The sequence below is a fragment of the Lissotriton helveticus genome, chromosome 11 (genome assembly GCF_964261635.1).
Source record: "Lissotriton helveticus chromosome 11, aLisHel1.1, whole genome shotgun sequence".
Classification (NCBI taxonomy): Eukaryota; Metazoa; Chordata; class Amphibia; order Caudata; family Salamandridae; genus Lissotriton; species Lissotriton helveticus.
The window spans coordinates 55,069,536-55,093,550 of NC_136072.1; the positions used below are offsets into that span (position 1 = coordinate 55,069,536).

Genomic DNA, 24,015 nt, shown 5'->3' on the forward strand with positions numbered 1-24,015 from the left:
ACAGTTGGCCCCCAGCAAGTCTCCTGGGGTTCCAGCTCCAGATGCTCACACAATGTTGGGGGAAGGCGAGTGGGGCCACCAAATTCAGATGCATCGCAACCATCCAGGTCACGGGGCAGAGAAAAGGGAAAGCCCCCTACCTCCACTTCTCCAATGCCAGGAGCGATGCCAGTGTCCCAACAGATGTGCCTTCCTGGACCAGGCTTCTCACTACCACTCCCGGAACCACCACTTCTAGGGAGACCTGCTCCACTTGCCTGCAAGTATCTATTGTTGCTCCAATGCCACAGTTTGTGCATCTTCCAAAACCAGGCCTCGCGTTGTCACTCCAGGCACCACCTCACCATTATGAACCTGCTCCACTCTGCAGCCAACCTCAGGTGCGGAGCCAGTGCTGCGGAATTATTAACCCCCGGGACCTGGCCTCTGACAGCCTCTTAATGGGCCTCCACACTGTTGAAGGCCCACTACTCTCACTGGCCTCATCCCGGCTGTCAGGCCCTGCTGTTCAGGGCACCCCACCCAGACATGCTTCCTGTGGATATAAAATCGGAGAGAGTACTTCTGAATGGACGTCTCCTTTACTGGGCCTTAAGACATTGTTGTGTCATAAACCGTCTGGAATTACTTGATTGCCTACTTAGCTCTCTTATAAATTGTATTCAAGCTTGTGCAATTATGATCAATAGAAATAGTATGTGCTCCACTATCCAATAGTGTAGGAACAATAACAGACTTTCAATCTTCAATTTACAATACAATTTGCAAATTAAATAAATGATTATCTGAGCTATCCACTGATCAAACAACATAGGGAAGCCAACTAACTTCTGCTTTTATCTCTTTCACAGAGGTCTAAGTCTTTTCCAAATGCTTTTGAGAACTTATAGGAGCAGTAAAGATTAAATGTCCAGAATCACCACAATAAAAGTCACAAATCTGCTTTTCAACCTTGTTCTTCTTCATTCTATCTATAAGGACTCCTGGGTGCCATTACTTGCACAATATTCTCTTGATTAGGACGAATTACTGTCTTTTCTAATTTTCAAACAGAGTAGACTGTTAGAAAGTTTATATATCTAACTAGAAACTTATTTCTTTCACTATTTCTCTCTCTCCCAAAGCCTATATTAACAAAACTATGTCACTGAGTTTATTAACTGAAGTAAAATGCTGAGTACAAATCAATACATTCTAAATCTTTTTTTTTTTAATCCACATCGAAACAATGTAATTTGGGTTCTTTCATCCAAAGAGGACTCTTCAGCCAATTGGCGGAAATTTGTCACATAACTCTGTAAATGCATACTTCTTTGCTTAATATGACAAGCAGCATTTTTCAGAGGAATTCTCAAGATCAGGGCTTTGGAACATTTTGAAGGTAGATAGAAGGTAGCATCACTCTGAAGGCATTGATCAGAAGACATTACTGAAGGTGAAGCCCAAGTCAAAGCAGGTCCAGCATGACTGTTGAGTAAATATCTTTCTTTGGCTCAAGCATTAGAGAACTGTAGAAGGTGAAAACCAAAATGCACTTTTAGGAAATTCAAAAGTTCTCTCTACTTCATAAACTGAATTTTATTGGTTTTTAAAGCACAATATAATGCATAGCACATCCTCAGGCACATTAGTATAATAACATAAGGGCGTTTTACATACATCTCCAAATCCCCCTGGACTTGTCAATCATGATAATCCATGGTGTTCCAACCATTTATCCCATACCTTTGAAGTTCCCTCTATTTCATCTATAATATCCATGAAAAAATTGGGGCACTAGAAGGGTAACTGGAAAAACTGTAGAACTTAACAATAAGGTATTTTGTAGGCTATATTCTCAAGATGAAGTTGTTGTACCCCTTGAGCCAGAGTCTAAGAATGATTATAGCTAAAGCAGACCTATAAAGCTGTTGGTGTTGCAATCTGTCATGGTTCTGATGCAGTGAAGAGCTCTCTTGCTTCCTTAGTGATTGCCTGGAGGAAGGGTGACTCACCAATAGCCATAGTGCCACTGTATTATTAACAAACAGGTGAATTTGTCACTTGTCCTCTTATCATGATGCCAGTTGGAAAGTTAGGAGTAAGTCACTAAGGGCATGCAAATATCCTTAACAATATGGATAGCTCTTGATTGCAGATGAAGAGCTTTACAAGAGTTGGAAAGTGAGACCTCAAACTACCCAAGACAGAGAACAAAAGAGTATAGCATAATCTCCCAGGCTGAAAAACACAACAGGGATAAAAAACAGAAGCGCAATTACAGAGCAAACAAAATCTAAGATGGGTGATGAATATGAAATGAAATAGAGGAATCAAAAGCAATGCGATGCATCCTTCTGAGATCCAGGCACCAGTGTATGTGCTATGATTAGAACAGGAAAGGATTTAATGGGAAAATGGCTGAATACCATCATGGACAGTGAAGTTTTTGCAAAAAAAACTAGAAAGGCAGCCATTTTGGCTAGGAATTAATATAACCCTAACCACACCAACTGTGATAGGAAAATTGTGCTGTTCGTGTACAGCAAGTGCAACAAGAGAGATTGAATAACCAACATCCAGCTCTTAATAACAAGTGGTGTCTCTGATCCTTCATAGCACCATACTGCTTCCTCAATGGCTGCAACGGCTCAAATGGCTGCAACGCATACAGAACGCCTCTGCCCGCCTGATCCTTGACACCCCTCGACACAGCCCCATCACACCCCACCTGAGAGAACTGCACTGGCTCCCCATCAGCAAGAGGATCACCTTCAAGCTCCTCACCCACGAACACAAGGCACTCCACGACACCGGACCAGCATACCTAAACAGATGACTCACCTTCTACACCCCGAACCGCCAGCTCCGCTCGGCCGACCTCGCCCTCGCTACCGGTCCTCACATCCGAAGAGCAACCTCCGGCAGCAGATGGTTCTCCCACCTCGCAGCCAAGACCTGGAACACCCTCCCCATCCTCCTACAGCAGACCCAGGACCTACTAACCTTCAGGAGGCTACTCAAGACCTGGCTATTCGAGCAGTAGCAGCACCTCTCCCCCCTAGCGCCTTGAGACCCTCAAGGGTGAGTAGTGCGCACTACAAATTGATTGATTGATTGATTGATCAAGAGTCTCAACCCTACATCTTAGATAGCATGTGGAAACCCTTCAGAGTTACCACAGCACGCAAGCATGCCAATGCTCGCCCATGTCCTGGGTGAGGCAGATGGTGAATGCGTCTTGCATACCAAGCAAGCTGCCTTCCCGTCTTTTGATGCAAAACGAGATGACATGGCATCGCCGCCATGAAACCAAGGCTGTTCTCTGATGAGTTTGGTATGCGGAGGCAACAATTAGTACATAGCAAATAGATGAACCTGTGCTGGTAATACATCTCCATTGAGCAACGACTCCCATAAAGAAGTCCTACATTGGATACTCATGTCTCTGTGTATAATGGATTGCTGTAGATACCCAATCTGCTTCGGTACAGAGATCTGCAGCTAACATTAGTATCTTCACAGTAAATGCACATGTTGTAGAAGGCAGCACACATATGAAGAACGTGTCAGTAAGAACAAAGCTGCATGCAATGCCACCAGATCATCTGGCAATGTAAAGCAAGCTAACATGGATCCAACTTTATCTTAAGGCTTGTGGTCAACAGAGCTGTAAGTCAGCTATGACTTCATCTCATCTATTCTGTTTGGGAAAGGAAGCCAGCACGGACGGAAGTTCCCATGACTCGAATCCTATTATGATGTGAGATCCACCCAAGGGGTCCATCAACATTATGGCCATGGATGAACTTAGCCATATTGAATGCACTGCTAGCCATGGCTGCATGCCACAAAATGTAATGGTCCATGATACTATATCTGGATGACCTGACCTGCATGTATACAATATTTGACAACAAAAACAGGGTTCACAAAGCTATAAAACACATATTTGTCACCTGAAATAAGTTCTGATGCTGCCATTGAAAAGCGTTTACCAGAAATAGATATTCCAAACTATTGTGTCAAGGGGCGACAAGTCATGGCCACCAGAACAAAATCTGTGAAGTACAATAAAGACTTGCTTTCTAAAACTGTATAGAAAAGTTAGGATCAGGTGCTTGAAAATATTTTCCCCTTATTGACTATGTAAAAAGAGGTAGTGACAAAAAGTCTGATAAAGATAGATATTTATTGATGCTCAATTAATTAAAATCATTGCAAAATATATTCTGTCTTACCCACCCCTCCGCCCAGCAGCTATTAATAACAAACTTTACTTGATAGAGGATTCTCCCAACACACATCTTCACTTCATCTCTACAACCAAAGATATTTCAATGAAGAAAGCACAGGAGTGCAAAATGCAGAATATTTATAAAAAAGTGCATGTTTTAAAAGGCTTGTGGCCTTTTGACTCCAGTTGGTGTTCATACTAAACTGAAAGCCTTGAGTCTGCTCTTCCAGCATTCTGGAGAGTGTATCACAGCCCATGCTACCAATAGGGTTATAGTAAAATCCGCCATCAACTAAAGAGAATACCATATGATGGAATAAGCTGGTCAGTGGTACAGAGTGGATCTCATTATTGAAGAAGTGGTATAGATGCTCCACTATTGAGAGGGGGTTATCATTTGCCACCGAGGAGGAAAACATGCTACAGCAGAGTGTAGGACACAGTGGGGACCAAGACCAAGAATTTAATTTTGCCAGTAGCTACTTTGATCTTCCTTGATCAATTCTCCCACCACCGCTTTCAAGAATGTTAAAAGTTCCCTGATAACTGGCAGGATTTTCTTTTTAGGCAGTCCAAAACTGGGGTCTTATAGTTTTATGAGGGTTAGTACACAAAACATCAGATGTAACAAAAAAATCCTCAGTGCATTTGAATCTTTCCCAAATACATTTAACATGGGTCGATGAATCCTCAGCTTGATCGCAGAGCCTGCAGCGGTTAATGGTTTATCCCTTCTTGAGCCCAAACCACTGGGCTCTCAATGGAATCAGACCAAATTGGAGTCTCATAAGCTTGTATTTGGACTGGCTTTGGGGCGGCTGACTCAGGTATTCTGGGAGAAAGCATGGTGAGTAAAATTCTACTGCCCAATTGCTGTGTGCTTTGGGCTTTAGACACCTTAGATCCTGTTCCGCTGAACTTATCTTAGCATTTTTCATTAATAATTTGGATGTATGCTTATTTGGGAGATTTGCTCTTATTATCTCCTCCGCCTCCAAGGCTGTGATTGAGGTTATGATGAAAAACCCCCCGCGGAATTGGGTTCCTGTATTTTTTTTACCAGAGAAGATTTTACATTGTGCCACATCTGGAATCTTTTAGTTTTTGGCAATACGACACATACTTTGCATGGAGCACCAGACCCTGTATGTCAGTTGGAACTCCAACCAGATTTACGCATGACTCATGTTATCTGGAATGGCAAACAGATGGTGGTGGTAGGCGCGTTGTTGTGCATCTAGCCATACAAAGAGCTGGTCTTCAAACATGATGGCTCCTTGAGATATTGAGGGCATTATGTTATGCACCACTACTGTCAGCAAGGTTCTGGTGCTTTAACAGGCCAAAAGCACGTCATGGTTTTGGCTGTTACCTTTAAAGAATCTAGTTTCGTCCATGATGCCTTTTCCGTCTAGACAAACTCCCAAGTGTTTAAAGCTTTTTACTCTTTCTAGCCAAGTGTCCCTGATGAACCAAGTGCCCTGTTTTATTAGTTTCCTGCTAAAGATCATAGTTTTCATGTCTGAGAGGTTGATGATGATGGCGTTGTCTGTGCAATAATAAGATGATGCATTCAGAGACGTCTGTAGGCTCAACCTATATAGTCAGACCATATCCTCTGTGTATTGCAGGATTTAGATTTTTTTACTAAAAGAACAGATGATAGACATGGCAAGCAAAATAATGCTGGATTTAACACAGAGCTGTGACTGGTGGTGAATGTTTGATTTCATCAGAATTCCGACCATCATCTGTTCTTTTTTAATTTGTTGCCATAAGTGGGAATGGTATGTCTAGACGTGAGTCCCGTGCTCACTATGCCACCAGCTAGGCTGGTGATACCTCAAAGCTAGTCCAGGGTGCTTGTTTCTGGTCCTGGAAGGACCTGGCTTGGCAGTTCAGGCTGGACGGTACCCAAGGAGAGCAGGGTCAAGATGATCTGACTGGGGTTAATGTTTGATTTGTGCAGCATTCAGTCCATCATCTGTTCTTTTTGCAGTTGTTGCCCTAAAGGGGAAGGGTTTGCCCAAATGTGGGTCCTGTGGTCACTGTGTCACTGGATTCAAGCTAGCCTGGCTGATGAGGGTTGATAACCCGAAACCAGTCCTAGGATGCTTGTTTCTGGTCCAGGGAGGACCTGGCTTGGCAGTTCGGGCTGGACTGCTCCCTCCGGGTACAGACTGATTTGCATATGGCTGAATTCAAAATGCAATGGCATGGCGAGCAAAAAAACTAAGAATTTAACCCAGATCTGTGACTGGGGTGAATGTCTGATTTGTTCAGCATTCCATCCATCATCTGTCCTTTTTGCATTTGTCGAACTAAGTGAAAAAGGAAGGGTATGCCCAGACGTGAGTCTCATGCTCGCTATGCCATAAGATTCAAGCTAGTCTGGCTGATGAGGGGTGATACTCCAAAACCGGACCTAGAATGGTTGTTTCTAGTCCAGGGAGAACCTGGCTTGGTAGTTCGGGCTGAACTGTTCTCATGGGGAGCAGGGTCAAGACTGATTTGCATATTGCTGGGTCGAAACTGGAATGGCATGACAAACAAAAAAATGAGGAAAATGGGCCCAGGGTAACACCCCAGGAAAGGTAAAGGCAGAACCAAAGCCTGGTTTGTACGCCTCCACACCTCCTGAGCTCAACCTTAATGTTGGCTCCCTACCGCAGCCACTACTCCAATTTGCCACTCCAATGTGCCTGGGATCAGCCAGTTTTCCTTCCTTCGTGTCTCCCCCAGGTAGAGGAGGTGGGGTGCCAGCGTGGTGTACAGATGCTGTGCTCAGCAACACTCAGCTACCGGCTCCACATGGCACGTCAAGTCAAGTCAAGTCAAGTCAATAAATTTATATAGCGCACTACATACCCAGAGGGTCTCAAGGCGCTTGAGGAAGGGTGGGGAATTACTTGTCGAATAACCAGGTTTTAAGTTGCTTTCTGAAGGCTAGGTGGTTTTGAGTAAGGCGGAGGTGAATGGGAAGGGAGTTCCAGGTTTTAGCCGCTAAATAGGAGAAGGATCTTCCTCCCATGGTGGTTTTGTTGATGCGTGGAACAGCAGCGAGTGCCTGGTTGGAAGAGCGTAATTGGCGGGAGGGGGTGTAGAAGGATAGTCGCGTGTTGAGGCACTCGGGTCCAAGTTCGTAGAGTGCTTTGTGTGCGTGGGTGAGGAGGCGGAACGTTATCCTCTGATTGACGGGGAGCCAGTGGAGGTCTTTCAGGTGACCGGAAATGTGGTCTCTACGCGGGATGTCTAGTATGAGTCTGGCTGAGGCGTTTTGGATGCGTTGGAGTTTTTTCTGAAGTTTTGCGGTGGTACCGGCGTAAAGGGTGTTTCCGTAGTCCAGGCGGCTGGTGACCAGTGCGTGGGTGACCGTTTTTCTGGTTTCGGAGGGGATCCAGCGAAATGTTTTTTTGAGCATGCGGAGAATGTTGAAGCAAGAAGATGAAACGGCGTTGACTTGTCTGGTCATCGAGAGTGAGGAGTCCAGGATGACGCCCAGGTTCCGTGCGTGGTCTGTTGGGATGGGTGCTTTTCCTAGGGCCGTTGGCCACCAGGAGTCGTCCCATGCGGAAGGGGAAGTACCTAAGATGAGGACTTCTGTTTTGTCTGAGTTCAGTTTAAGACGGCTGTGCTTCATCCACTCGGCTACTTCTTTCATTCCTTCGTGTAGGTTGGTTTTGGCGGTGTTCGGGTCTTTGGTGAGTGAGAGGATTAGTTGAGTGTCATCAGCGTAGGAGATGATGTTGAGGTTGTGTTGGCGTGCGATGCTCGTGAGGGGACTCATGTATACGTTGAAGAGGGTGGGGCTGAGTGAAGATCCTTGTGGTACGCCGCAGATGACTTTGGTGGCTTTTGACTTAAACGGTGGGAGGCGGACTCTCTGAGTTCTTCCGGCAAGGAACGAGGTGATCCAGTCCAGTGCTTTTCCTTGTATTCCGACGTTGTTGAGGCGTTGTATAAGGGTGCTGTGACAGACTGTGTCGAAGGCTGCAGAGAGGTCAAGGAGGATGAGGGCGACTGTGTCTCCGTTGTCCAGTAGTGTTCGAATGTCATCTGTTGCTGCGATGAGAGCGGTTTCGGTGCTGTGTTTGGCTCGGAAGCCGGACTGTGAGGAGTCGAGGGATTTGTTTGTTTCGAGGAAGGCGGCAAGCTGGTTGTTGACGGCTTTCTCGATGACTTTGGCCGGGAATGGTAGGAGCGAGATGGGGCGGTAGTTTTTGAGTTCGGTGGGGTCGGCTGTGGGTTTTTTCAGAAGTGCGCTGAGTTCGGCGTGTTTCCAGCTTTCCGGGAAGGTGGCGGAGTTGAGGGAGCAGTTGATGACGTCTCGGAGGTGAGGTGCGATGATGGAGTCTGCTTTGTTGAAGATGTGGTGGGGACATGGATCTGTGGGGGATCCTGAGTGGATGGAGTTCATCAGGCGAATGGTGTCCTCAGTGGAGATTGGGTTCCAGTCAGAAAGGGTGTTCGAGGGGGGTTTGCCTTTGGGGGTAGGTTGGGAGGGTTGGTCTTCGGGATGGTTGTTGAAGCTGTTATGGATGTCGGCGATTTTGTCGTGGAAGAATGAAGCTAGGGAGTCGCAAAGGATTTGAGAGGGAGTGATGTCGTTGGAGTTGGCGGTGGGGTTGGTAAACTCTTTGACGATGTTGAATAGTTCCTTGCTGTTGTGGGCGTTGTTGTCTAGTCGGTCTTTGAGTGCGGATTTCTTGGCTGTCCGGATCAATTGGTGGTGTCTGCGGGTGGCTTTTGGGCAGGCACATTGCTGTAACTTCGCCTTCTCTCTCTCCTCGGCTCACCGGTCACGGCTCATGGTTCCACCCACACTACTCTACTCTGATGAACCTGTAGCCAGCTGCAGATAGTTTGATAAAACATCTTATGAATTCTTTTAAATCCCTGATATTAGCTGATTTGTTTTTTTGTTTAAAAACTGTAACTGATTATCAAAATTGTTTTAAATTATTAATGTGTCTTTCCCTTGAGAAGTAGGGATTCCACACATAAGGTAGGAAAAGGTCACAAACAGTTTTGCCTTCACAAACGTATCTACTTTTCTAAAATGTGATACACTGTATGGCACAGTTCTAAAATAAAGGAGCATTTTATAAAATGTGAATCACATGACTAAAAAAAATGAAAATAAAAATACAGAAAGCAAACTAAAATAAGTAATACATAAGCAATACTTATTAAAATATAATTTATACAGTACAACGTGAAGTAATACACTATAGTGTAAATTATATGAAATGTGTAAAATTATATGATATGCCAAATTGTACAACATAATGAAAGCAGCATAAATAAAATAAGGTTGTGTACAATAGGTAGCATAACATAATTTATTTTAAAAATATATAGATAATTTATTACAAGAAATTAAGAAATAACGTTAAAATAGTACAAAAAGTTAATCTAGTAGTGAAAAATAACCTTCATCAATTTAGTGTGAAATGGTTCTTAAAGTAACTAAACAACTCCCCTAATCTTATCCTTTCAACCCTATTTGTTTTAAAGTCAATAACGTGTACCACTTAAACAGTTATAAGTTATTGATAAGAAAAATATATAACTTGTATAATATTTTACTAACTTCTTTCAGTAAGAAGGATAACAAAGGTTATTGCAGTTTGTTTAAATGTTGATGTAAGTTGAGAAACTGTTTTGAAATATACGTGTAATATGTTTGGAACCACTAACCCTTTGAAGCAAGAAAAGTATTTTGTGTGAGTTCCCCCTAAATACAATAACATCTGCTTCTTGAAAATATGTTTCACAGCACTCCTCTGTAAAATATGTATTTCCAAAACTTCTAAAAACGCAATAAATCGTTTGTAGGGTACATTTTAAAGAAAATATTGCCCCTGCCCAACTCCTACCCAGGAGTAATGAAAAATCCAGATTTTCCACATTTTCTAGAAGGAGCAAGGAATGCATTGAAATTCACAAGGTGTCCCAGGTCCCCTGGCCAGAGACATTGCCTTCATCCCTAACCCAAACTTTTAAAACCTTTGACTGAAAGAGAAGCAGAAAGCTAGCATTTGTTCCTACAACTGTTATGCTACAATGGCACTCACTTAATTCATAAGTATTGAGGTCAATTCTTTTGAAGAGGGAAATCCTACCTCGCTGTTTGGGTGTTGTTGGACTTAAGGAAGCAGTTGGCACAGCCGGCTTTGAGTCAAACGTTGTTGTCTGATTTGTGTTGCTGGATCTCGTCGTCAGAAGACCGGTGTACAAAGGTGCAGATGATGTGTGCTGCTCTACATTTGGAGTGCCTCCTGTGGGACTGTTCACTGAGATTGTGTAGCTTGATGAATTGTCAGGGATCACCGCTGTTGTTTTGCTTACATTCAATGATGAAGTTGTTTGTGTGGTGAGATTTACAGCTGGCTTTGGCAGTCCTATGGATGAATACAGAAGGTGTTATGCTCAGTTCTCTCAGCAAAAGCCTATACATGTATTTCCCCATTGGCTGGACAAAGTGGGGTTTGACAACATGAAGCATCCTGAACACTGACAGTTTGAAGGGACCTTTTCTAAAATATTCTACTTAGCATTGGTATTAATACCTAATGTTTTCACATTTTGCTGACAGGTGACTTATGCTTTCCTTTCTTTTCTAAGAATTATGGGCTAGAATCAAGGAAGACTTGTAGCAAGTCTGAGCTGTACACAGCCAAGCACTTCATAAGCTTTTGTCAAAAGGCTAGGCAACACTTAGGACAGAGTATATATGTTGGCGGGAAGGGAACGCCATTGCGGTGACAACAGAGTTGCCTCCCTACCAACATAGTGGACCATACGTTTGGCCACAGCAGAGAATACTCGGTCTCCATGGCAAAATGGGGAGCCGACATCGTGATTTAAATCACCCCCTTTGTTTCTCTGACTTGTAGAGTAAATCTGGGTGCTGTGGGAGGGCTGATCCATTGAACGCAAGGGTATACACACCGATGAATGATTACCATGCTACTTAGTCATTTGTTCCATCTCTAATGTGGATGACATGAAATACTCTGAAAAAATTATTTTGTTATTTTGCTTTTTCACATCCAATTTTAAATTACAAGGCGTCACTTCCTAACTGAGAAACCATTCAAAATGTTTGAGATTCACCCATGACACACAGCTCTATCATTGAAGCAACACATCACCAGGAAGACCGAGACACCAGCTTTCCAACTCTCCCTCTTGAATGTCCAGGAGCGGTTTCCCCGTAAAATGACATCCCAAACAGCCGTATAGGCATTATGATCGCTCCGATTTGGACGGAGGTGAGCGCCCTGCTCCTTCGTCTCCTTGATTCCACCATACCACACCTGAAAGGTGTCCTCTACATAGCACCACAGCTCATCCAAGGTTCAAAGAAATTGAACCACATCGCCCTATGTTAAAAAAACTTACACTGGCTTCCGCTTCCGAACCTGATCATCTTCAAGACGAGCTGCATCACTCATACATCCCTTAACACAAGATTCCAACTTACATGGTGTTGGAACTGGGTAGCCTGGCCTAGGGCAAGACATGCATTTCAGAGGCACAGTGTTAAGGTTGCAGACCACCCAAGAATAAAACCACGCAATAGCACACAAAAGAAAACGCTACACCAAAAATGTTAGGAAAATATGAGCTGTTTTATAAAAATAGGATTCTCTTTGCTTTAACTCTTAGTATTCACACAGGAAAAATTTACACTTAGTTTAGGAAAAATTATACCACTGTTTGTCTATAGAAAGAGAATTACAACTCAATGCAGGTAACTGGTACATATGCTTAGCTTTTCACCATTACTAGATTGACCTCTTATGCAGATTCCCTGTTGGAGAGAAAACACAATACCTAGTAATCAGGAATTTAAGATAATCTCTACCAAGGTGCTAACTAGTCATTAACTTTACATTACTAGAGATCCTAGCATTTAATTAAGCATAATTTCTAGTAGGTTCTGTAATCTACAACTGGTCTCAGCACTTGCAGTAACACTTTTAATCTTCTTATGTAAATTACCAATGAATTTCTGTGTTGCCTTACATTTTATAAGCACTATATCAATAATAAGCAGGTAACCTTTTATGCCTTTTTAGGCCAGTTAAATATGTGTCAGATTTGTCTGTTTCTCCCCAGGACTTCTATTCCATTGAGGAGGGAAAGCATCTGTCAAAAGTAAGAATTCACCATTACTTAGCACTCCCCAGAAAATAGAGAGCCCCACTCCTTACTGTAGCGTGGGGACGATGTTGTCCCAGTCCCCACGCGTTGCGGACGATTTTAGGCTCTCTTGAGGTCCCACCGGCCTCTCTCCACTCCCTCCTGCCGAGGTTCTTCAGAAAAAGGAGGGAGGGGGGGCCGCTGGGGGTTTTAGACGCTTCAGAAATAAGGGGGTCGTCGGGGGCTCCAGGCGCTTTAGAAAGGAGGGGGTCGTCGGGGGCTCCAGGCGCTCCAGAAATGAGGGGGTCGTCGGGGCTCCAGGCGCTCGCTCCTCAAAGCAAACGCGGGAGACAAGATCCTTACGCGAGCGCCGCCTCTCTCTCTTCAGACCGCCTCCCCTGCTCACTGGGCAAGCGCGGGGGATCAGCGGCTCTGAGGAAGTGCCGCCTCGCTTCCACTCGCTGGCCTACTCACGGAGCATGCGCGGGGAGCTAGCGGCTCCACAACACTACCGCTGCAGACTCCGGGCCGCTTCCTCAGCCAGGCGCTCTCTTCCCTCTTCAGTCGATGGGTCAACCAGGCCCTGCCTGCACTACCAGGATGAGGGCAATAAGCCCAGCCACTTCAGGGCGATCGCGTCACCTTCCTCCCACGCCTCACCCGGACAGCGAGCACTCGCCAGCAAAGGCAGGTGAGGGGCTGTTGGTGAAAGGGAAAGGCAGTTTGTAGTCTGAGTTAATCCAAACCCCCTGGCACACACCAACCCCAGAGGAGGGGGCGACTAGCAGTACTGAGGCAGTTGGCAGTCCCTGGACAGGGGCTGAGGGTGAAAGTAGGTGCACTCCTTGATAGATCTCACCAGCTGGGCAGAGGACTGCGCTTCGCAGCGCGACAGTCTCCTTCTCCAGAAGCTGTCCCTGTATAATTTGAGACAAGGTTCAGCTAGGCGCCCAGGGTCTCCAGTAACTTCCTACAGCGGGGCCAGGACAAGTAACCAACAGGGGAGTAGCGGGTTGGGCCAAAAAAAGGCAGCTTCCCAGTCCAGGAGGTCAACCCCAAGTCCAACCTCTTCCCACTCTCAGCTACCACCTGTCCTCCAGCTGACTTCCACAGGTAGACAAAATGGCTGCCCTGCATTCCGCCTTTTATAGGCTGCCCTTCAATGGTCCAGCATGGACCAGAAGGTTCTGGAATGCCCTATGTTAAGCTATGGCCAAGTTCTAGGTGCGACAGTTGGGGCAGTTGGTGGCCACCATTTTAGGTGGTGCCAACTTTCCTGTCAGAACAGGCCTCTGGGCCTGAGGTAAAAGATTATGGGGGGAAAAAGAACACCTATCCCCTTGACCAACACCTAAAAAAATAGTAGACAGAAAAATATTAAGGATATGAGGGGCAAAAAGGGGACAAAATAAATAATAATGAGGAGGGACTGCGCAAAAAAATCCAGACAGGTCTAACACGCGTCCCCCCCAGCTGAAAGTGGGGAGAACTACCCAACCCCTTGGGAGTCCTCTTCACTAAGGCGGAAATACCTGGAGAGACCGTCTGCGTTTGCGTGGTCCACTCCAGGCCGATGTTCCACCCGGAAGTCCATTCCCTGTAGGGAGATGGACCACCTCAACAGCTTGGGATTTTCCCCCTTCATTTGCATCAGCCAACGAAGGGGGCGGTGGTCAGTCTGAACCAGGAAGTGCGAGCCAAAGAGGTATGGCCGCAGCTTCTTCAGAGCCCACACCACCGCAAAAGCTTCCCTCTCAATTGCACTCCACTTCTGTTCCCGGGGAAGCAGTCTCCTGGACAAGAAGACTACAGGCTGATCCAGGCCCTCTTCATTTAGTTGCGATAACACTGCCCCAATGCCATGTTCGGATGCATCTGTTTGCACAATAAACTCCTTGGAGAAATTGGGAGCCTTCAGGACCGGTGCTTCACACATTGCCTGCTTCAACTTTTCAAAGGCTTGCTGACAAGCCTTTATCCAAACTACCCGTCGAGGTTGTTTCCTAGAGGTGAGCTCTGTGAGGGGCGCTACAATAGTGCCATACCCCTTCACAAAGCGACGGTAGTAACCTGTGAGGCCCAGGAAAGCTCGGACCTCAGTCTGTGTCTTGGGGGGTTCCCAGGCCATGATTGCCTCAATCTTTGCCTGCAGGGGTTGCACTGACCCCCTACCCACCAAGTGTCCCAGGTACACAACCGACCCCTGTCCAATCTGGCATTTGCTGGCTTTGATGGTCAATCCAGCTTGTTTCAGCGCCTGGAGAACTGCTTGCAAATGTTGCAAGTGGTCCTCCCAACTGCTACTGAAGACAGCAATGTCATCCAGGTAAGCAGCCGAGAAACCCTCCATTCCAGAGAGGACCTGGTTCACCAGTCGCTGAAATGTGGCAAGGGCGTTCTTGAGCCCAAAGGGCATCACACAGAACTGGAAGTGTCCCTCAGGCGTGGAGAAGGCTGACCTTTCCTTTGCTCCATCTGTCAAGGAGATCTGCCAGTACCCTGAAGTAAGGTCAAAGGTACTTAGGTATTGGGCAGCTCCTAGCCGGTCAATTAACTCATCCGCCCTGGGGATTGGATGAGCATCAGTTTTGGTAACTGAGTTCAGTCCTCGGTAATCCACACAGAACCTCAGTTCTGGTGTGGTGCCCGGTGGGGCGGCTTTTGGGACTAGCACCACCGGACTGGACCAAGGGCTGCTGGACGGTTCTATCACTCCTAGCTCTAACATCTTGGCAACTTCGCCATGGATGCTAGCCTTCACCTTGTCCGACAGCCTATAGGTCTTGGATTTCACTGGGGGGCTGTCTCCTGTGTCCACATCATGGGTACACAGGTGGGTTCTTCCCGGGACAAGGGAAAACAGTGAAGAATACTGCCCCAATACCTGTCGGCAATCCTCTCGTTGCTCAGGAGTGAGAGACGGGGAGAGAATTACTCCCTCCACCGACCCATCCTTCTCTTGACATGAAAAGAGGTCGGGGAGAGGCTCGCTTTCTGCTTCCTCAGCACCATCAGTCACCATCATCAGGATGACCTCTGGCCTCTCATGGTGGGGTTTGAGGCGATTGGCATGCAGCACCCTTAGGGGCTGCCTCGGGGTCTTAAGATCCACCAAGTAAGTGGCCTTACCCTTTTTCTCCAACACCTCAAAGGGGCCTGTCCAACGATCCTGAAGGGCACTTAGCTCTCCAGGTTCCATCACCCAGACTTTCTGGCCAGGCTCCAACTCCACCGGGTGAGCATTCTGATCATACCATTCCTTCATGACTGCCTGACTGGCCTCCAAGTTGTCAGCAGCCTGCTTCCACAACTTGGCCATCTGGCTTCTGAAGGCCAACATGTAGCTCACCACATCCTGGGGAGGTTTTCTGGGAGACTTCTCCCATCCTTCCTTCACCAGGCTGAGAGGCCCACGCACCGGGTGCCCATACAACAGCTCGAACGGGCTGAAGCCCACTCCTTTCTGTGGCACCTCTCTGTAGGAGAACAGTAAGCAAGGTAGGAGGATGTCCCACTTCCTCCGTAAGCTCTCGGGCAGACTTCTTATCATGCCCTTCAGGGTCTTATTGAACCTCTCAACCAGTCCATTGGACTGGGGGTGATAGGGAGTGGTGAACCGGTAGGTCACCCCACACTCCTTCCACATGGTCCGCATGTAAGCAGACAGGAAGTTAGTCCCCCTGTCAGACACAACCTCCTTCGGGAATCCTACCAGAGTAAAGATTCCCATCAGGGCCCTAGCTACCACAGGTGCAGTAACAGTCCTCAGAGGGATGGCCTCTGGGTACCGTGTGGCATGATCCACCAGAACCAGGATGAACCTGTGATCAGCTGTTGTTGGTGGATCCAATGGCCCTACAATGTCGATGCCCACCCTTTCAAAGGGGGTGCTAACGACAGGAAGTGGTTCCAGGGGAGCCTTTAGCTTCACCCCTGTCTTCCCACTGGCCTGGCAGGATACACATGTCCTACAGTATGTGTTGGACGCCACTTTCATCTGAGGCCAGTAAAAGTGGAGGACAAGCCGTGCAAAGGTCTTGTCCTGGCCTAAGTGTCCTGCCAGTGGTATCGCATGAGCCAATTCTAGCAGAAAGGCTCGGTATTGCTGCGGGACCACCAAGGCCCTTGATGAGCCAGGTAGAGGTACCTTGGGTTCACTGTAGAGGAGGCCATCCTCCCAGTAAATATGGTGGTGTCCCGTAGCATCACCTGCTGCCTGGGCTTCGGCCTGACGCCTCAGTCCCTCAAGGGTAGGGCACTCTCTCTGCCCCTTACAGAATTCTTCTCTGGTAGGACCTCCCTCCACATGCCATTCAGCAGGGATGGGTAAATCCTCCAGAGAGTCTACTCCCCCCTCCACGGACTCCTGGCCTACCACTGCAGGTGGCCGATCTGTCTCATGGGGCGTGGAAGCCGAAGCAGGCTGTCCCTGTCTCCGTTTCTGACCTTTTTTGGCAGCGGGTTGGGCCATTGTTCCAGGCTCCAACCCAGGCGAACTCCCTCTCCGGGCAGTCGCAGACCGTGTGCTTACACAGGCCCAGTCAGGTGTACCCAGCATCACAGAATGCGTCCGGTATTCCACCTCTCTCCAAGTGTTGTGCTCCATGTCATTCCCCAACAGACAATCAACTGGCACGGCAGGGCTTACGGCAACTCGAAGTGAACCTGCAACCCCTTCCCACTCAAAGGGAACCTCAGCCACTGGATAGTGGCCCATTCTGCCGTCAGCCATCGCGGCAGGGTGGAGTACATTAGGAACAACCTGCTCTGGAGACACCAGTTGACTTCTCACCATAGTCATACTGGCTCCTGTATCTCTCAGAGCCTCCCCTCTTTGGCCATTGATGGTAACCCATTGCCCATACTTGATAGTATTTGGGGGCACCTGGATCTTTGGCACCATCTCCCGCTCTCCCAGGGACACTAAGGTGACACCCGCCCACTCACCCCCTTATCTAAGGGCAACTCCTCCCCGAGCGCTACACTAGCTACTCCCGGTGACTTTCCTCCGGTGGGAGGGGGTGGTCTCTTTGGGCATTTGACATCTCCCTTATAATGTCCAACACCACCGCATTCAAAACAGTGGAGAACCCTTGGCTGATGGCTTTGGCCAGGATTAGGGTTTCTGGGCGGGTTTGCCCTAGGGGTGAAACCTGCTCCCTTACCTTGGAAATTATTTTGGGGACCTTTGGAGAACTCCTTCTTTTTATCTCCTCCCTCTTTCTTCTGGGGGGCGCCCTGTCCGGCTTATTGAGAATCCCCTCCAGTCCCCATGGAGGACACCCGGGTACTTGCCCAAGTGTCCGCCTCCTCTGCAAGCTTCCGGGGATCGGTCAGCTTGCTGTCCACCAGGTGTTGGCGCAACTCGGGAAAACATTTCTCTAGGAGGTGTTCTTTCAAAAATAGATTGTACAGCCCCTCATAATCCTTTACCTCGCTGCCCTTGACCCAACCCTCTAAAGCTTTCTTGGCGTAGTCTAGAAAGTCTACCCAATTCTGGTTACTCATTTTGTGACTTCCCCTGAATTTTTGTCTGTACCTTTCAGGGGTAAGTCCAAACTTTTTCACCAGTGCCACCTTCATGGCAGGGTAGTGGGTTTGCTCATCCTGCTCCAGAGCCAACAAGGTGTCTCTGCCAGCAGGTGGCATGTATTTATACAGCCCACCTCCCCAGTGAGTTTCTAGGATCCCGTGAGCCCTTAAAGAAACTTCGTAGGCGGCTAACCATTTGGCAATGTCATCACCTGAGGTATAACTAGCAATGACATCTTTTGGTAAATAGGGTCTGGATTCCCTGGTGTCTACTTTCTTTTCGCTGCCACCATTGTCTGGAGTGGGAGGCCTTCGTATTAGGACCTGTAGGTCCATCTCCTTGAGGGTTCGCTCATGAGCTAACCTCCTTTCCTCCCTTTGCATATCCATCCTAGCTAACTCCAGCCTCATTCTCCTCTCCTCCCTCCTATCTTCTAGCTCGGCTTCGGTTAAACCCTTCTCCGAGACGCTGCTGCCCGCCCTGGGAGGTGTCTTGGAACCTGTCAGTATATTTCCCCCCTCCGCTTGGTACAGCATTGCAGTCTCAACGACAGTGTCCCTGTCACTCCCCTCTGACACTGGTACCTCCCCGGAATGAGCCTCCACCCATGCCCGTATGCTTGTCTGCAGCTCGCCTTTCTTGGCACCCTTGTTGAAAAACACACCTTGCTGCTGACACCAGTCCTTTAGTTGGGTCACAGTATAGTTATCCAGCTCTTCCACATTTATCTCCATTTTTGCTAGAGTATAAACTTTTCACACAGGAGGAAACCAAAAGTGTCCTAGGGTCAACCTCCACCCACCACCAGAAATAAATTTAGAAAAACAAAAATGTAAATTAGGAGGGCCGCAAGGAGAAAACTCCTGGTGTAGGTTTAGTGTATTGCGTTGAATTACTAGTGAGTAGCTGCAACCAAGTCAGTGATCCCACCGCTAGGCACCAAATGTTGGAACTGGGTAGCCTGGCCTAGGGCAAGACATGCATTTCAGAGGCACAGTGTTAAGGTTGCAGACCACCCAAGAATAAAACCACGCAATAGCACACAAAAGAAAACGCTACACCAAAAATGTTAGGAAAATATGAGCTGTTTTATAAAAATAGGATTCTCTTTGCTTTAACTCTTAGTATTCACACAGGAAAAATTTACACTTAGTTTAGGAAAAATTATACCACTGTTTGTCTATAGAAAGAGAATTACAACTCAATGCAGGTAACTGGTACATATGCTTAGCTTTTCACCATTACTAGATTGACCTCTTATGCAGATTCCCTGTTGGAGAGAAAACACAATACCTAGTAATCAGGAATTTAAGATAATCTCTACCAAGGTGCTAACTAGTCATTAACTTTACATTACTAGAGATCCTAGCATTTAATTAAGCATAATTTCTAGTAGGTTCTGTAATCTACAACTGGTCTCAGCACTTGCAGTAACACTTTTAATCTTCTTATGTAAATTACCAATGAATTTCTGTGTTGCCTTACATTTTATAAGCACTATATCAATAATAAGCAGGTAACCCTTTATGCCTTTTTAGGCCAGTTAAATATGTGTCAGATTTGTCTGTTGCTCCCCAGGACTTCTATTCCATTGAGGAGGGAAAGCATCTGTCAAAAGTAAGAATTCACCATTACTTAGCACTCCCCAGAAAATAGAGAGCCCCACTCCTTACTGTAGCGTGGGGACGATGTTGTCCCAGTCCCCACGCGTTGCTGACGATTTTAGGCTCTCTTGAGGTCCCACCGGCCTCTCTCCACTCCCTCCTGCCGAGGTTCTTCAGAAAAAGGAGGGAGGGGGGGCCGCTGGGGGTTTTAGACGCTTCAGAAATAAGGGGGTCGTCGGGGGCTCCAGGCGCTTTAGAAAGGAGGGGGTCGTCGGGGGCTCCAGGCGCTCCAGAAATGAGGGGGTCGTCGGGGCTCCAGGCGCTCGCTCCTCAAAGCAAACGCGGGAGACAAGATCCTTACGCGAGCGCCGCCTCTCTCTCTTCAGACCGCCTCCCCTGCTCACTGGGCAAGCGCGGGGGATCAGCGGCTCTGAGGAAGTGCCGCCTCGCTTCCACTCGCTGGCCTACTCACGGAGCATGCGCGGGGAGCTAGTGGCTCCACAACACTACCGCTGCAGACTCCGGGCCGCTTCCTCAGCCAGGCGCTCTCTTCCCTCTTCAGTCGATGGGTCAACCAGGCCCTGCCTGCACTACCAGGATGAGGGCAATAAGCCCAGCCACTTCAGGGCGATCGCGTCACCTTCCTCCCACGCCTCACCCGGACAGCGAGCACTCGCCAGCAAAGGCAGGTGAGGGGCTGTTGGTGAAAGGGAAAGGCAGTTTGTAGTCTGAGTTAATCCAAACCCCCTGGCACACACCAACCCCAGAGGAGGGGGCGACTAGCAGTACTGAGGCAGTTGGCAGTCCCTGGACAGGGGCTGAGGGTGAAAGTAGGTGCACTCCTTGATAGATCTCACCAGCTGGGCAGAGGACTGCGCTTCGCAGCGCGACAGTCTCCTTCTCCAGAAGCTGTCCCTGTATAATTTGAGACAAGGTTCAGCTAGGCGCCCAGGGTCTCCAGTAACTTCCTACAGCGGGGCCAGGACAAGTAACCAACAGGGGAGTAGCGGGTTGGGCCAAAAAAAGGCAGCTTCCCAGTCCAGGAGGTCAACCCCAAGTCCAACCTCTTCCCACTCTCAGCTACCACCTGTCCTCCAGCTGACTTCCACAGGTAGACAAAATGGCTGCCCTGCATTCCGCCTTTTATAGGCTGCCCTTCAATGGTCCAGCATGGACCAGAAGGTTCTGGAATGCCCTATGTTAAGCTATGGCCAAGTTCTAGGTGCGACAGTTGGGGCAGTTGGTGGCCACCATTTTAGGTGGTGCCAACTTTCCTGTCAGAACAGGCCTCTGGGCCTGAGGTAAAAGATTATGGGGGGAAAAAGAACACCTATCCCCTTGACCAACACCTAAAAAAATAGTAGACAGAAAAATATTAAGGATATGAGGGGCAAAAAGGGGACAAAATAAATAATAATGAGGAGGGACTGCGCAAAAAAATCCAGACAGGTCTAACACATGGCAAACAAACTAGTCTTGTCTGAGGAATACCACCAGACCAGAAGCCTCCATATTGACAGTCTGGAGACAAAATATTGCAAGAAAGAAAAAACCCAGAAACAAGCCTTCTCCGTTCATGCTCACAGGATCAGGAATAGCATCCTCATCGACATCAGATCGACATCAGATCAGCTCTGACTCTCCTACAATTCAGAAAAAAGAGGCAAACACACCTCTTCATGGAGCACTCTCCTAACCCAACAGTCTACCCTTGACCTTTCCCCTATGATGTTGTCTTCTCAGGGCCCCTCTTCAGTGCTTCTCTAGTCTCAAGCTAGGTTTGTGCTCTGCAAAAAGACAGTCTTGGATCTAAAGTGAAAGATGTCTGCATTGCACAAGGGGGGATACAATTGTAAGTCCCTCTTTCTACAAATTAGCGATGCACTCATAAATGCTCTGCCCTGCCCCTTTTAGTGACTGTGACTCACAACCAATCACTAGCAATGTAGGGTAACCTTTATTTTGAGAGTGATGGGTTGAATACAAACAGGACCCAGCCAAGCAGTATCGGCCTCACAGGTGATTACAGCAGACCAGAGAATTTCCCACAACAGAATTGTTCCCTGTGCAGCTGTCCTCATTTGTGGTCAGTGCAATTCTACCACACCTCAACGTATTCCCCTATATGTTGCCCTTGTTGTATGCAGTGTGGCACAACTTGATAGGTGTGTGAGGAGACAACCAGGTCAGATGGAAAACCAGGACACTACACACCCACATGAAATGGCTTTAATCTTACTATTCAACCCATGCTGATGACAGTAACTTCAAAAGCTTGATGATATGTCAAGATTAGCAAGTGTATTTGTCGAGATAGACCACAAAGAAGATATTAGAGAATACAAACAACATGAGGAAGAAAAAGAAGGTACAAAGAGGAAGAGGAGCATCTGGTTCCAAGTTCAACATGGCCGGTTTCAGGGTAACAGAAGTTACTCAAGTCAGCTGTGAACTCACATGGATCACCTCATGGTGGATAAAAGTTTGAGTCAACTTTCTGAGTGTCTCTGTACTTGATGAGTACAAGATCACATTGACATTGATGAGAAAGTCTAGCTTGCCATCTCTAGTTGGCATATGACCTCATCTTTTACTTCCTGTATGAATCACTTCCCACCGTAGCCCTGGATCAGGCTCCTCTGTGGGGTGGGGTATTTAAGTTGCAATATTTTGCCCTCACATGAGTTTGGCAGGTGAGGCACCTGTTTTGCTTTAACCCCTTGGGTGCTCATGACGAGGTCAGCTCGTCATGAGCCACGGCGCTCCGGTGCTCATGACGAGCTGAGCTCGTCATGACCGCGCCCGTTCCGTGGAACGCTCGCACGCTGGGGTGATTCCCCTGCTGTGCTGAGCGTTCCATTCGAACGGGCGTGGTCATGACGACCGGAGCGCCATGGCTCATGACGAGCTGACCTCATCATGAGCACCGGGGCGCTGTACGCGCCCGCCCCCCAGCCCAGCGGGGGGGAAACGGCCCGCACAGAAGGTGATAAGGGTTGTCCCAGTAGACATGTGCTCCACAGTTCTGGTTGCCCAAAGCCACAGCAAAGTTATTTTCTGAAGCTTGACATATAGCTACACAGCAAACATATTAAACTCCTTCCCACAAAAATGAGATCCATTGTGTGATTTCATTGTGGATGGCATATCAAAGTGTATTCAAGTTTATTCAATAACTGCATCTTTACTTCTGTGGCAATGCTTGGGGTGCTCTTTACCAAGGGAAAACAAGAGCACTCATAGTAGAAGCAGATGTTGTTCTTGGAAAAGGGTCCAACAAAGTACATGGTGACATCCTTACAGAAACTCTTTGGCAGCATAGACATTTATAGGGGTCTAGAGTACTATCTTTCCCTAGACATTGTCAGGCAAGGCACTCTCCCACTGTCTTTTCCATCAGTTCATCATTAACCAGACTTTTTGACACAAAAGCCATTTTTAGCCGCATTGCCCATGTGGACCTCATGTGGAAGTTCTTCAACCTGCTTTGAAGGGAGCAAGAGTCCATTGGAATGCCTATTCAGGTTGTTACATACATATCAAAATACCTTGAAATCTTTTAGATGGCTTTGCTTATACACATGGTGGGTATGTTTAAGATTTCTCTATGCTTGGGTGTTTATAAGAACAGCCAAAGGACGGAGAGTGGGACGATTCAGTGAAACCTGGATTAAGTTTTTCTATTATGTCATTCTTGTTTAGTGGACATGGGCGTGCCTGCTTAATAGTGTGACAAAGGTTGTATGCCCTACAAAGGGACATTCCTGGCACAACCCAATCTCATCATTGTGCAGGCAGATTTGCCTGTCTGTGACTTTGCCCATGCTTCAAAATAGTTCAGGAAACATCTCAATGACCATAGGGTATTCTTCAGAGGCTCGGGCTATCAGCTGGCAAAGAACCAGAGGAGGCCCTTCCTGGAGGAAGATCTAAAGTTAAGAGAAACACTGCATCTTTTGCCACACATATATATATATATATATATATATATATATATATATATATATATATATATATATATATATATATATATATATATATATATATATATACACACACATTTGCTAAGTAAGAGCAGAGATTTAAAGACATTTCAGGGGCCTCTTTTAAGTATATGTAAAAAAAGTGTTTACATTGGAAGGCATCATTTGAGCTTGCCTGACAGTTTCTCAAAACTGATGACCATCTTGATGTTGAGTTTAGTGACAAGCTACAGTAAACATAGGGTTTTCTCCCACTTGAATCCTATTTTGAGTGTGCCTTCATCTTCCTTGACTGATTCATAAACGTCATTTCGAAGAGTTTTTTGGCTCATAAGGTCTGCCAGACACTCTCGCCATGGTCAGAATCTCTTCTAGTTTTTTTTTGTGTTGAAATTGTTTATTAGCACTTATTAAATATAAGACAATAAGAGCAATAAAATATAGAAATGTGCAATATGATAACATAAATTACTTTGGAAGTAGTGCATAAAGTTAAATATATATGAAATCATAATGATGAAGACTGTA

General features: G+C 46.9%; 1 protein-coding gene across 1 annotated transcript in view; it reads right to left on the reverse strand.

The window, feature by feature from the left end:
* LOC144790706 (uncharacterized) overlaps positions 1–24,015 on the reverse strand; it is a 180,668-nt gene that overhangs the window by 50,563 nt on the left and 106,090 nt on the right. The window contains exon 12 of the mRNA XM_078665426.1: positions 10,342–10,620. Coding sequence (XP_078521552.1) covers positions 10,342–10,620 — 279 coding nt within the window. The remainder of the gene's footprint in view (positions 1–10,341; positions 10,621–24,015) is intronic.